This window comes from Hippoglossus hippoglossus, chromosome 17, assembly GCF_009819705.1.
Source record: "Hippoglossus hippoglossus isolate fHipHip1 chromosome 17, fHipHip1.pri, whole genome shotgun sequence".
In the NCBI taxonomy this organism is placed as follows: domain Eukaryota; kingdom Metazoa; phylum Chordata; class Actinopteri; order Pleuronectiformes; family Pleuronectidae; genus Hippoglossus; species Hippoglossus hippoglossus.
The window spans coordinates 3952631-3968108 of NC_047167.1; the positions used below are offsets into that span (position 1 = coordinate 3952631).

General features: G+C 40.7%; 1 protein-coding gene and 1 long non-coding RNA gene across 2 annotated transcripts in view; both read right to left on the reverse strand.

The window, feature by feature from the left end:
• Positions 1-15478, reverse strand: part of LOC117778781 — a 346339-nt gene that overhangs the window by 162784 nt on the left and 168077 nt on the right. The window lies entirely within an intron of this gene.
• Positions 1-15478, reverse strand: part of brinp2 (bone morphogenetic protein/retinoic acid inducible neural-specific 2) — a 220918-nt gene that overhangs the window by 73268 nt on the left and 132172 nt on the right. The window contains exon 5 of the mRNA XM_034614569.1: positions 2177-2282. Coding sequence (XP_034470460.1) covers positions 2177-2282 — 106 coding nt within the window. The remainder of the gene's footprint in view (positions 1-2176; positions 2283-15478) is intronic.

The following is a 15478-nucleotide window of genomic DNA, read 5'->3' on the forward strand; positions in this document are numbered from 1 at the left end:
CTATTCCTCGTATGATAATTCTACAAGGAAAGGACAGAGCCAGGTAGCCACAGAGAATAATGGTAATTTCATATTCTTTTCCTTTATTTATGCTCTTTAAATCGTTTCATTGTCATCAGACTGTCTGCCACCTTGCTGAAAGAGCAGAACCCAATGAAAAAGACAAAACCCTATAACTGATTAACTGGAGATTTCTGATGATGACAGGTTACCCACATTTTGTTATTATTTATTGCTGAATTTCTGCCATATATGTGTTTATATATATATATACACGTGTGTGTGTGTGTGTTTTGTGTCTTCATTGGCTCCTGAAATGCTACCTAGAGGTAATGGGGTGTGTTCAAATCCCTTTTTACCCGTTTTACACTGGATAAAAAGGTTGTTGGTTAAAAATATGCATTCACTTTCCATTGCCTAAAGACAGCCCTGTGCTAACAATGTGCCTGACCACACCTCTCACTTGGGCACAAGTGTAAATTAAACAATGTTGATGCTGAATAGAAAAACTGTATTATTCTGAAACTAGCAAAGACACTTGAGTTGAACCTCAGTTTTTACCGTCCTCAGCAGGCAGGATTCAGCATAAAGTCAGTAGATATCGCTTTGACTGTTCACAGGACAAGCATACAGCCTTTAGAAGGCAGACAGATCTCAGCTTTATACCCCTCCTGTACCCCTTCATTTTTTTTACCTGAGAAAGACCATCTACTCATCATCTACATACAAATAGCAGTCTTTAACTGTTGACTGATGTAATGTGTGTACATATAATTATAAACTGTTCAGCCTTCACTTAACAGACACACTGCTCATTGTCAGATGAGTGGCAGTCAAGCCATGTTCTGACAGTGGATGCTTTGTGTGAAATCTCCCATTGTAGTTGAACTCTTTAAGCCAGTGACCTACCAGGAACAGAGTCATTCTGGCTGTGACCACAGTGTGATTACAGTATGTGTATAAATGAGTAAATAATGGATAGCTCAACAAGTGTATCCTCTTGTAATGGAGCAGAAGAAATGTTTTCCTCTGCAAATTGACTCAAGTGTGAGTAAAAGAATGCTGCATTTAAATGACTCCATCTAATACAATTTGAGTAACTCTATTATGCCGCGTGTATGGAGAGTAGGTTGCCCCTGCAGGAGTACATCAGCTACTATTGACTTAAAACTCGTCACAGATCATTACTGAAGCCGTTTTCAGACGTGTCCTGCGGAGGATCTCCACAGAATTTGGGTCCGGACTTTCTCCTGAGATTTCGTTTCACACGTGCACAACGCGGCGGGGGGGGGAGGTTGCCTGCTTAGACACGTTCACAACAACAACACATTCTGCATGTCTGAAAGCAGCTTGAGATACTTCAGCCTTCACACAGACAAAACATGTTTACCTCTTCTTCCAAGGAGAAACACTGTCATCTTGAAAATGTTTCTCCTTCAGCGATTTGAGTCTCCTTAAGTGGCTCATTTAACCAGTTTCATTTCCGACTGCATACAAAATAAGAATTAGCCTCAAAACGATGTCACCCCACTCTGCCTCCACCCAAAGACTTAGACATTAGCATGGAGATAATTTTCTTATTTTGTAAAAGTGGCTTGTTTGTGACCAAGTAACAATAAACAAGAGTAATTCTGTAAATTCTTGTTCATAGTCCGTCCCTTCCCCTCTTATTCCACCGATATACTGCAAGTTGTATCAAGCAACAAGGCTTGTCCAAGTTTTACCATTTGAGCTTTTACTTGTGCACTGAGTGTTCCAGGTGTGGTAGGCGGGGTTGGGTTGGGGTCACTGTGGCGAGACACGGTCCATCTACAGCCTGGTAAGATAACAGATTCCCCAGGAGAGCGAGGGCCAGTCAGGCAGAACAGACATATAAACTACTGCAGCGTAAAATAAAGGGTCATCCTGCCCAGCTTCTACACCCAGGAGGTGAGCGGCTTGTGTGTGTGGTTGTGTGGTGGATGGAGATGGTGGTAGTGTGTGGGCGTGCGTGTGTGTGTGTGTGTGTGGGAGTGAAAAACCCTCTCAGTGGACCTTTTCTTCGAGGCTGTGACTTGTGTGTTTGTGAGTGTGGGTCTGCATTCATTTAAGATGAATATATACGTGACTGACTGTGTGTGTGTGTGTGTGTGTGTGTGTGTGTGTGTGTGTGTGTGTGTGTGTTATCCAGCCTTACCCTTTAGGTGGATCTTGTTTTCTGGGCTGTGTACCAACACAGAGCTAACTGAATCCAAGCTGTCGTAGTTACTGCAGCCGAGAGGGCCCGTCCTTGTCTCAGTTACCTGGGAAACAGAGGAAGGACATACTTATTCACTATGTATATTCAGGTACACAGTGTATACACTTTTTTTTTTAACAATGCCACATTAGTAGAGAATGCCCACTGATGCCCTCTGACTGCATTCCCTCACCCACAGCTGCCTGAAGTGAGCCGGCTGCCTCATGGACGATGGTGAAAAGAAGCGAGAGAGACGAGAAATGTGAGAGAAAAAGTGCAGGCGTCTGTAAAAGATGAAATAATCTGTAAAGCAGCCTCAGTACGGGCAGCGAGGGAAAGTTGCATTGAGTCAAATGCCTTTTAGCAGTTCTGTGCTGTAACAGAGGTCTGATGATGTGCACTTTTACATGTGCATGAGAAATAAACTCGAGTGGTGGATGCATCAGTTGTTTAGCCGGAATCATGACGTTAGATTTTTGATCGGCAAGATCACAACACAGACATCGCTTCTTCCTGAAGAATGCTACATGGATTTTGTACTGCATGATGGTTTGTTGAATTATTTCGTCTGGTCACAAATATAGAAGACAGCAAGTGTAACGCCATTTTTTATTTGGTTTGTATTGACCATGGAGGGAAATAACCTGTGAACACAATTTATGTATAGTCACCTTTTACAATGATATAGTGTAATTTAATTTAAGTCCAGCATTTACTCTCCTTTAGCTCCAAATCCTGAGGGAAATATATCTGGAATGTTTCACTGCTAAATGTGTCACTTTGTTCACCAGTTATTCTCACTCACTGCTGCTTCCTGTTTGAGTTAGTGTATAGTAGGTTTTAAGAGCTTCTTCTCTGACATCCAAAATCACCATTATGAAAGTGACACTGGGCAAAAGCTGTGAGATTGTGGGCTGCACAGCTGAAACGTGTGCTGAAGACTTTCTGTAAAGTTCTGTAGAGCTGAGGGAGGCTGCAGTTACAGGGGATTATATTCTGTCAATGTTCCCATAAAAAGATTACAATCACTTTGACAGCATCAGTTAAGTCTTAATGATAATCATCCATGTTGTAGAGCTGTCTGTTGCTTATGGCCAAATCCATTAAAACCAAATCAGATGGTTGAGGCTTCAAGGGTTCAACATCATGGTTTGATAACCAGATTGTAAAATTTATGGAATAATGTTGAAATCCAAATTTTTTGCTAAATCCCCCCTGACATCAATTTTTGTCATTTTTAGACACCGATAGAACCTGCTGATGCCATTGCTCCGCTTGGAAGGATTAGCCTCGTTCAACCACTTTTCAAAATCTGCACACAAACTAATCTGCTGTCAGCATGTGCAGTTCACACTACTCAGAGAGCGGACGTCAGACAAAATCGACAGGCTTAAAGTCTCTGTTGGCGGTCAGCAGACGAGGAGGCACAAATAAACTTGGGAAGAAGTAAAACTCAAACTCAACAAAACAAAACAGGCAAAAATAAAGGAACTTCAACAAATAAATAAATAAGCCGACACATGAGGAAGCAGCAGGGAACAAATTTATGAAGACGACTGTGGAGCACACAGACAAAATACACCCGGGAGGTAGAGATAATTGAACACAGGTGAAACGCAGGAGGGCGGGGCGGACAATCACTCAAACGGAAAACCTGACAAATACAAGAAGTGACACAAACACAAGACACACAAGGTAAGTCATTCAAAGGTAAAAAAAAAACTTAAACAAGAAGTTAGGTGTCCATACTACTGTTTCAAGTCCAAACTCAGACTTTCAGAAAGAAAAAAGAAACCTTCGTTAACCAGATGACATATTTTTGAAATTGTGTAAACCCCACAACCAACACCATCCCTGTTCTATCATCATGCTTTCAAATTACAATATAATTTATCTCCACTACTACTCAAAGAAATTCAGAATGGATCAAAATTAAGTCAAATTCCTTCCATGTCCCAAATCACACGACTAGATTTTCGTCCTTTAAAGAAAATGTTCTGGAGGCAAAACAGAAAACAGACACAGCAGCTACTTGATATCTTTAATGGAATTCTAATTATGGGCGCCTAGTGGTGGCACCACTAGGCACAATGAATATTGTTATTCGCTGGCGTATATTATTCTTAGTTCCGCTTCCGTAAATTTTCGGCGCGCTTCTCCTCCCACAAATTTTGTCGCACAATCACGAGACCTACAAATAAACATGCGGAATTACGTCGAATCGTGTGCTATGACTTTTATAAGAAATTCGTCCACCGGTTCGCACAAAAATCGCGATAACGTGGCCGAAAACGTACAATGGGAGTGATGCTCGCTCTACCAAAAGAGCGACAGTGCGAAAATGACTGTTTTCAGGCCCTTTTTTCTTCACTAAAACTGCTCTCAAATCCACAAACGGAGGCTCTCAGACATGATTTTTAGATCAAAGAGCAGTTCAAGAAGTTTCCTTCGCAGACATGTAACTCTCAAATCTCTCGGACCTGTGCTTATACCCGCTGCGAGAAATCGAGGAATTATTTCCGAAACAGATTCCCCTTGGGTCCCATGTTAATTTTGACGGAAATTTCCGGAAAGAGCAAAACCGAAAAATAAAACGTAAATCGCTCCCACGGCTCCATTTCGTAGCTCTCACCAATAAAAAATATATCTGGTTATTGGTTAAAGTCTTGTGATTCTCAAAATGTTTTCATTTTACCGATAGGACTTATAGTTTTTGAGTAACAAGCATTTGTTTGCGGAGAGCGCTAGAGTGTAGAAATATCTCCTCCCCATTGGGTCCCATGTTAATTTTCGGATGACATTTTTGGAATAACCACTACGTTTCTAAATTGCTCGCACGGCCTCATTTTTTAACTCTAACAAATAATATAGATATCTATTTGTTCATCAAAGTCTTGTGATTCTCACGGTGTTTTCATCTCACAGATAGGAGTTATAGATTTTTAATTAGAGCATTTTGTTCGTGATGTACTCCCAAGGTCAAAACTGTCACTCGCTCTCTGTCACAGGTGCAGTAATTAGTGAAGTTACACACACGCAGGGGGAGAGGGCAGGGGGCGGGGCCAAAGGGTGAATGTGGGTCAGTGGGAGAAAGGAATCTTTATATTTACTCTCTCTCTCTCTCTCTCTCCTGAAGCAGCCAGTCTGTGTCTCTCTCTCTCTTCCCAAAAAAAAGGGTTAGGGTCTGTGTGGATCCGGCAGCAAGCATGGCACCCATTCGAAATTTCTCGGCACGAGGAATTTTCTAGTTCATTTTATTAATGTCTTTTGTCACCAGCACCAACACGTCTTTCAAAGAGGACAGAACCTATATGTTTATCAATGGGAATTGAACAACTAACAGACTTTTTTAGACATGAACTTTCACATATGAACAACGCAGCACGATCTGACATGTCCACCACACAATAATGTCCGGTGTGCTCAGGTGAGGGGTTGCGCGGCATGCAGAGGCAGGAGGTAACATATATATATATATATATATATTCCCCTGCAGAGATCACGTTCGTGTTTCCAGCACATCGACACCAGCGTCGACCCTTATCAAACGCTCTCTTGACCTCTTTGTGGGGTATGGCACCACTTTTTCCTCCAGAGATATTTGTTAGGACCCGAGTATTCTTTTTGTTTTTTCATTTGTGCGTCAGTCGCGTGTTGGAAGCATCATCAGCACACCCACTCTCTGGCTGTGTATACTCTGAGAAATCTCCTGCTGAGTTCTCACATAGGCTTATTCAGAGTTCGGACCAGGGGCCTGGCCAGAGAAACTACGGAGAATGTGCTGAGGCTCTCACTTGGACATTTGCTTTCTCACAAATAGTCCCTCAGGAAAATGTTTCTCCTGAGTTCAGTAAGTTACAAAAACACTGTGTTTTACTATAAGCTGGAGAGAATACCCCTGAAATTTCTACTTTTAATTGTAGCACAACCATCTGACCTGGATAATGGCGCTGCTGAGATACCATGCATGTCATGGAAAGTATGATGTATTTTGAATACCCTACGTACTACGCTGTGGTTGAAGCTTTGCTTTATAGCTGCTTAAGAGCTGCAGATTGTGGGGGCAGATGAGAGAGAAAGGTCGAGTGAAAATGGAGACAAAGGACAGAGGGAGAGACAACATTTTCTAAGACAAAACAAGACTGAACAAAGTGTGTTCTCTGTTCAGTCTGGTTTTGTCTTAGAAAATGTTGTCTCTCCCTCTAGGACTAAAGACAAAAAAAAGGAAAAAAATTACTTTAAAAATTAGCAAGGTTACAACAAATAGTTAATTATTCGGAATGAGTCTTCAAGATAGGACCATTAGCACTAGAAGATGGATGTGGCCTCCGGCAAAGCCATTCTCCAGCGAAATCACTCTATTCCACAAATAAAGCAGCCTGTGTGAATTTGCCGTCATTAAAACAACCTCGTTCCTCCCCGCATCTTCACACTCGGCCTTGCATTGAGATCGCATCTATTATCAAAAGAACCGAAGTTACCTTCAAGGCGCTATGGAAGATACGCATCTCGAACATCTCTCGAATATCATCTCGCAAAGATGGACTTAAAGATTAGGGAGCGATGAAAGCGAGGATCGAAGGAGGATTAGTGATTTGGGTTGTTGTTTAAGACACAGATGTGGTCACAGATAATCTCGGCTTTAATAATGAAAGAGGAAACTGTTGCATCTCATTGATGTTTTTGTATTGACGATGGAAGAAAATCCCAAGGTTCACAGTTCTTAAAGACAAAACTAACTGATAGAACATGACTGTGTACTTATATACATACGCAAACTGTCATGTTCTTGCCATGTTCAGCCAAAAGGAACCAAATGTGTCGATGAATACAGTAGATCTACTTCATTGAAAAAAACACTGAGGCTCAGTGAACTGTCATGTCGACCACTCCACCATTTTGAAGAACCACAACAAAACATGGTCCTGTTGTTTTTTTGTTTGTTTAATTTGGAAACCATAGGCCTTTTATAGAGCATAGATTGTAAAGAGACCAAGGGAGGAACAAGTGTTGGAAGGTGTCAGCGTTATGCATACTGGATATTCCATATGGCTTTAAAAGCTGGACTTTCCATTTGAGGAAAGTGAGAGTAGATAAGATATTTTTCTGCAATTTTGGACCTTTTGAGTAAATGTGAGGATTCCCATTTGGAAATGATGGTGTTTTTGTCTGTAATGGGTCGTGATATGAGACACAGCCATCATCCATCTGGCTTGTATAGTCTGAAGCTCGCTGGGCAATTTGTTCGGCATCTTATACCACCAAAGTAGCTTGGCTACACCAAAGCGTGGCTTAGATTGGCTCAAGGATTTTTGGAAATACACTGTGCGCTTTCCCCTTTTTGTTTGCACAGTTTTGCAACGCAGAATTTATCTACTCTCTGCTATTTGTTCAGTGTCCATTCATTAATTTCTCTCCTTCCCTCCATTCATCCTTTCAGGCACAGAAATGTTACTTGTTTTACACTGAGATCAATTTCGCTCAAATCAAATTTAGTCTGTTAAAGTCGGCTCAGACTTAATGTTCAGGGCATTTCAGAGGGAGCACGTTGCAAATTAGCCCCGTGCAAAGATGTGCGATGTGTGTAATCTGCCACAGACAGTATTTCACTACCTGGTTGAAATCTCACAGAAAGACCAATGAAAGGGTTCAGCCTCTGACCACAACATGACCCTCTTATTAATATTTAGCTGCTGAGTAAATAATATCACACACTAAAATCAAAGAAAAAATAAAACATAGAATGTGTTAAAATAGAATGTACATCACTGTGGCAATTGACCTTGCCACGGGGCTCTCCCACACACAGCCAGAGACACACGCGTTCCTTTTACGCATCTTTATTAAACTACCAAACATAAACTGAAATCAAACATAAATCAGACTGGCTTTCCAGCTCAGTCAGGGCGTCTCTCCAGTCCAGTTTTTATTTCAGCTTTACAATTATTCTGTCATGCTATTTACATTCTTGTGACGATTTTACGTATTTATTTTTTGCACTTATCTGGGCTCTAAGTGGATCTGAAAACTGGATGTGAATGGGTCCCAAAGCACAACAAAAACAATGGGTAAAGCCAGATAACCATGCAGGCCCCAGACTTCCAAAGTCCCCAAAAGCACCACATTCATTGCACAGCAGTTCTTTTATGGTCATTTGAATATCTGCAAAAGAAATTATAGCGGAGCAAAGTGTCTCTGTGCGGTGTCCCTGCTGATTTTGGCTCTTGGCGACCACAGTGCTGCGGTAAAAATACTTTTCCTTCCTCTGCGTCACACTGAGCCAGTTCCTCTCTCGTTTCCAACCGAGCAGATTTCACACAGATGTTACAGAAGGTCTTTATTTGTCTCAAAGAAAACTGTCGACTAAAGTAGATGTGTGACTGAGGGCCCTCCACTCCATTGCTGGAGATGAAGATAATGTATTTTGCTCCCACCTCCTACTCGGTGCGACACAGAGCCCAGAGGCGTACATGGACACAGGTCAAGTACATCCCACTCAGTGTCTCTTCCTCTTGGGTGATGAGTTGATCTGGCAGAACACGGCGCGGCAGGTGGCATGCATACCTGATATCCTCATTTAGCAGAAACAGGCAAAGGATGCGCCTCGCCAAGTGGGAGTAGATTGTGTGTTTGTTGTGTGTGTGTGCTGGTAAATGTGTGTTTGTGTGGGCGGATGTGCAAAATCTCTAGGTGTTGGCTGTTTTTAAAGGGGGTCTGTTTACCTGACTGTCAGCCTGATAGCTGTACTCATCATGGACAAGTAAACAAGTTCATTTAAGGACCTACAGTCTTTTGATTTTTTTATTATTATTATTTGAATGTTATTAATGTATTACTGCATATGAGAGTGAATGCACTAGCTGTTTAATCCTAGAGCATTAATGAGGTGAGTAGTTTCTGGAAATATAGAAGGAACTGTTTAAGTATATGAGTATGCATCCATCCATTATCTATACCGCTTATCCTTTGAGGGTATAGGGGTTTCGAACCAATTCCAGCTGTCAGCTGCCGAGAGTCGGGGGGAAACCTTGACAGGTCACCAGCATATTGCAACATGTAGAGCCAACCACCATTCCTGCTCACATTCACACAGGGGTGAATGTAAAGATTAAACAATTCCAAGATCCTGAAATGTCCAAGTGATCAGCAAACACTTGTGGATTTACAGGACAGTGTCACATTGTTTACCCTGATAATGTAAATTATATGTGGCAGTATTATCCTTTAAACGATAGACGGAATGGGTCAGGGATGTTTGGATTACCAGATTTTAAGATAACGCGGTTTCATAAAGAGTTGTAAAAACTACGATATCTAACTATGGTGTCCTGCCTCTCGCGAGTCACGTAATTTGTGTGTATGTGCGATTAAATCTTCTCTAATGAGTCAAACCGTTTTGTGTGTGTGTGTGCAATGTGCTTGTTTGTGTGTTTTCAACAGGGAACTGATGTAACAGCCTTATTTCCACCAACGCTGCCCAAAAAACTCAGGAGGAGTTCACAGCGAGAGGAGAAACCCTTGTTTATATTCAGTTTCTGACCAGCCCCGAAGGAGCGGCTGACCTTCTGACACACACACAAACCCCCCCACCCCCCCCCCCCCCCCCCCCCTCTTCCTATTAACCATTATAAATGTAGCCAAGAGTTTAGTTTTTCACAACTAGTCATCACATCGCTCCCAAAACAGAACGTCTGTTTGTGACCCTTCACAATAAAAGTTCCAAATAGATACACTGCTTATGATGACAGGAAACACAAATTAACTGGCCAACCTACCACAATATGTCAACTAAATAGAATAGATTACATACATTATTTTTAAATAGCCAAACGTTACACCATAAAAACTAACTGGATATAATTGATGACAATGACAAAATTAAGTTCATTAGCTATATTATTAGCTATATTTTGCTTGTTGTGTGACTTTTTCCTTCTATAGTATCGATAATCGTGAAAACCGTGAAACTGTGATATTTCCTCTGACAATAATCGTGGCACCAAAAATTCTTATCATGACATCCCTAGGATGGGTCCGGAAGTCCTGAATGGGAGGTCCACTAACTACTTGTTTTGTAGGTTCTCTTGGCATTTCCCAAATAGTTAGACCCTGGGGTAAACCTGCGGACTGGGATTATGTTGTATATTTCATGGGGTTTAGAAATGCCCTGGGGTCCCTCGGGAGAAGCCAGAGGTTGTGGTTTGCTCATTTAGCCAGCTGTGACTCGGACTCACTCACGCAGCAGAAAATGGATGAATAGGAGAGACGAATAAAAGACAAGAGAATATTGAAATGTGTGTGGAGGTGAGGGGGCTGGGAGAGCCCCCTCACCTCCACCACAGAGGATCAATCAGCGCAGGTGAGAGCTGTTAGCTGATTGGTCCTCGTGCTTAAGAGGCAGCATCGGAGCTGCCTCAGGAGGAACTCAGAGACTCAGGAACTCAGAGACACTGGAGAGACTCCCGGACACTCTCCGACACGGAGCGAGCTAAGGAGCTGGAAAGCTCAGAAGTTTAAGTTTGAATTTATGTTTTGAATTTGAATAAAGGTGAGTAAAGGCAACACTTCCGTCTCTGGCTGTGTGTGGGAGAGCCCCGTGGCAAGGTCCACTGCCACAATGTGGTTTTCTATATTTCTGACTAAATGAGCAGGATTAAATTCAAGTATGGAATAAAACAAACCTTTAGTGTTGGTTGGATCATGTGGCAAGCCACTGAACTGACAGTTGCAATCAGGTAAATTGCCCATGAAAGGATATCTGCAGCCCTCTGTGCAAATTCAAAACCAATGAACAACCTTACAGACACATTATCGACTTGTGTGGAGCAATCTGAGAAAAGAGTTGTAACCCTGGAAACGTGTGTTCCAATGATGCAGCAGATGAACCTGAAAAACTTGCAAGCAAAGAGCAAGCAAAGAGACATTTCTTGAGAACGTAAATAAACCTTGAAAATAAGAGCAATAGGATTCTGGGGAATTGAATGTCTGAAGTATGGTAGCTATTGATCTATCTAAGTGTGAGTCCAATTTCCAGTATGAAGTGTTTGTCCAGAAGACACTAAGTCCCTGTGCCTATATTAATCTCAGCGCTCTGTACAGGCTCTGCCAACAATCAAGGCTTTATATGTCGAGTAGATTTTGTGCCACTATGGCATTTCAATCTATCTTTATTGCTGAGTAATGATTTTTGGGAACAACTCCAATTTGATTCGCATGAATTTATTGAGGTCAAAATTGCAATTTTCAAAGAAAAAAGAAAAAACTGCTTGCCAAATGAGGTATACAATTACAACATGTATGAACTAGAGACACTACTTTCCAATCTAGAACTGGTTCCATCCACCCGTCAATCCAAATATATATACCGCTTATTCTGTGAGGGTCACGGCGGGGGGGGGGGGGGGGCTGGAGCCAATCCCAGGTGACACACCCATGCAGACACTGAGACCCCTGGCCAAGCCAAGACTCAAACCAGGAACAATTCGGCTCAGTACTAACCACCACAGCACCTTGCTGGCCTTTCCAACTGTCCAACAAGCATTTATGTTTTCTGAAGGAAAATACATTTCAATTTCCTATGTAAAGGCAGATCTCATTAATGTTTTGTCACAAAGGTCTGAATATACAGCACTGAAAAAAAGATTTAATTTATTAACCTTTGTATTTTTCGATTTATTCATTTAATTTAGTCTTAAATTGGTTTTAATTGTTTTCAACTATTTGATTAATTATTTATGATTCTCTTTTATTTTCTCTTGTTTTTTTCTTTTCTTTTCTCTTGCTGATTCTTATGTCTGCCTGATCATATTGTCAAACATAGGTGAAGCACTTTGAGCTGCACTAACCTGCATGGAAGGTGTTATATAAATAAAGGTCGATTGATTGATTGATTGATTGATTAATACCATTATGTTAGCTATTGCAATCACTTTCTGGCAAATACATTTTCAGTTTAATAAATAAATAAGTACTTTTCTGATAGTATTATTTAAAAGTGGATCCTGAACACATCATTCTGGATGGCATTCTTACCGTCGTGAAATCACAGGATGTAATCTATAATAGACATCAATATTCAGCAGGAAACAGCCTATATGACAAATAGGGGTGCCCCAGAGAGTTGAATTTGAGGCAATGATTTTGTAGAAGGAGAATTTTATTTTGAGCATTACATTTCTCACCCAGACATGAAACACAAAGTGATGTAATTTAACATAAATTTCCTACAAGGTTATTATTATCTCCAATATTAAGCCTGAACAAATGTCCATTATTCCATTTCGAAATGACCAAAAGAAAAAAAGACACTTTGAACTTCTCTTGAACAAATTCCAATTTTTCTTCTGTACCAGTGAACATTTTTTTACATCCCAGTCAGACTACATACAGGATCTGCTAAAGGCTAATTCAACATACTTTTAGTGGCACCAAATCCTCAAAACGTAAACAAATAAAGGCTAATATAGAATGACACTACCTGGGGATTTAAACTAAAGGAGGACCAACACGTATATGAGGTGAGGTGAACAATTACATACGTGCTCAGGAGAAGATGAAAATCACTGACCAGGGCAGCGAGAAGTAAAACCGCCTCACCTTCCCTGGAGTAATACATTAAATCCCATCTGGATGGGGCTTTAGTCAATAAATGAGAGATTTAGGCAATATTACAAAGAGTTAAATACTTCAGAGAACAAGGTGCAACTAAATGAAATGAATGTTTTTCTGAATAAATTAAATTTGCCGTCCTCATATTGAGTAAAGGGATTTATCTTTGGGAGTCCCTTTGTCTCTATAGCAGAGCTTAGAGAATCATACAGAGGATGATGGAGGCAACGGCTCCGGGATTCAGTGGCAAACCGCCAAACGTTTCATTTACTTTTAGGACATCCACTTTTGGATATATTCAATGTAGCAGCTCAAAAAAGGATGCTTTGGAAGGAAGGTAAATACAGCTTTGATTACTTAAAACGGGTCAGGACCCTTCCATTTGTGCTGATTATTGTGCTTCATCACTGGTGAATGCAGATAGTAAAATGTTTTCTGAAACCAATTTACCTAAATTGGTTCATCGTGATCCGAGAGGGTTTTATTTTGATAATGTTTGTTCTCTGTCACATACGCTAATTTATAATTTTGCACAGTTTCTATTATTATTATTATGTTTTGGTTTAAATTGGTAAACTGGAAGGTTTGTGACAACCGCTTGTCTTCGAACCAGTGAGACAAGTATGTAGGAAAACAAAAAATATACATATAATTACCTTGTGCAATATTACTTCAACCTGCACCTTTTTGTGTGTTTATGACTCCAACTCTCGTAGTAAAATGCTGATATCGAAACTTTGTTCTCAAGGCCTAAAAAGGTTGAAATGCTCGACGGTAAACAGAAGAGTCAGGTCTGAATTCTATTTGAGGTATTTTCTTGTCTCAGGATGAGAGTATGTAAGAAATAATTAAGAGAAGTTCTAAATTGTCCTTTAACAGAGCAGAGCCCAATTGGAAACATTACATAAACCAAAAGTTATACATGTTGAATTCCATGCATGCCCACTTCTTCATGGTTCTCCTCATTTCAGATGTTTTTTCCACCTTTCTCCACTGGTGTGCGATACCTCTGTGGCAGCATCGTCTCTCCTCTTAATATTATGCTGCTGCATCTGGCTCTCTGTATTTTGATGTCACTTTTACTGAAGCTTTTCCCATCGCAAAAAAACGCTAGAAGTGTGTGAGGTGGGCGGACAGGAGGACTTTCTACTCTTTAGAAAAGTTTGGAAAAGTCATCGGTGTGTCCTTTAGCTGCTGAGTCTGAATAACACCAACTGACAGCAGCGAGTCGAGGAAAGGTAAAGTGACAAGTAAACTAAACTGAACCAAATTAAGAACTGACACTCAGGAGACAAGAAATGGGGGCAACAACTTCATGTCTGGTTGCATGTATTTATCCTGCATGGATGGTACATATACATTAAGTATTAATAAATGTCAGATGCTCAAGTGGAAAGAATATAGATGTTAACAAACACCTTTGCCTACTCGCATATTATTATCGATTGATTGGTTTTCAAATTTTATTCTATTAGTTAGAAACCCAGACATTGGCCAATCTTTTCTGGATCTGACAGTTAGTTTGAGGCAATTCATCTAAAAACAACTTAGCTTACAGCATTTTATGCACATGATGTTTATTCTTTTCAAAACCAAAGGGAAAAGAGTGTGGCTGGGGTATGGCGTTTATCTAGTCTCAGAATTTGAGCATGTAAAAACCACGTCCCTGTTTATGACATGAGGGCACAGAACAGTATCCAAGAGCAACTGTGCTCCCCATTGCACAACTGCAGACCCACGAGAACGGGGCTGCTGCTCAACACTGCCTTCCAGTTGAACTTTGAGACTCTGGGTGCAGGAACAGTGGTTGATGCTTTCCAACTTTTGATTGCTCACTTTGAAAACTCCACTCTGGCTCTCTCCGCTCTTCTAACCCTCTTCCCCTTCATTATCTGGAGCAAATGTACACTTCATGCAGACATACAGAGTGGAGGTGCTCCTCCTCACACTCAAATATTTTAGACTAAAGACACACGCAATGGTGGTCAGAATCTGTCATCAGGCTCATGTACTGACTTACATACACTTCTGCGACATTGTAGCAAGGTGAGCTGCTCTTTAACCAGATCCCATGACTAGATTTGACATGTGAGCTGTGTACGAAATAGGGCCACAGGGTTCAGTAATAATGCTGGACCCATGTTAAGTGATATGGTATTGATGTGGTGCAAATCCCCAAAAGAATGTGCAGTGAATTAATAGGACAACTAAGTGCACACAGTGAACCTTGGGGGCCCTTGAAGGTACGAACCCAATTTGGAATGTTATCTTGGTTTGTAATGGTTCCTCTGTAGACTCATTATCATGAAACTAAAATCACATCACACAATTAAAAACTTTAAAAGATTTATCAAATTTCCACTGTTCTGGAAATTACTTCCCATATCCAAAGAAGCAACTTTTGAATTCTACTAAAATACCTTTTCATATTATATGAAATTTGTCTTTATCTTACAAAGCTCCACTTAAAAGAAACAGCATGGTCTGTCAAACTATCAGAGACTTGATGTTAGTATTTCCCTGAAGACATGCTGTTTAACAGACGAGCCGTTGTATTTGTACAAAGTCCACTTAGCAGAATATCACTGGACTGACTGAAAACAGATTAACTAAAGTGGAAAAAAAGATCTTGGTTCTTGTCGATTACTTATT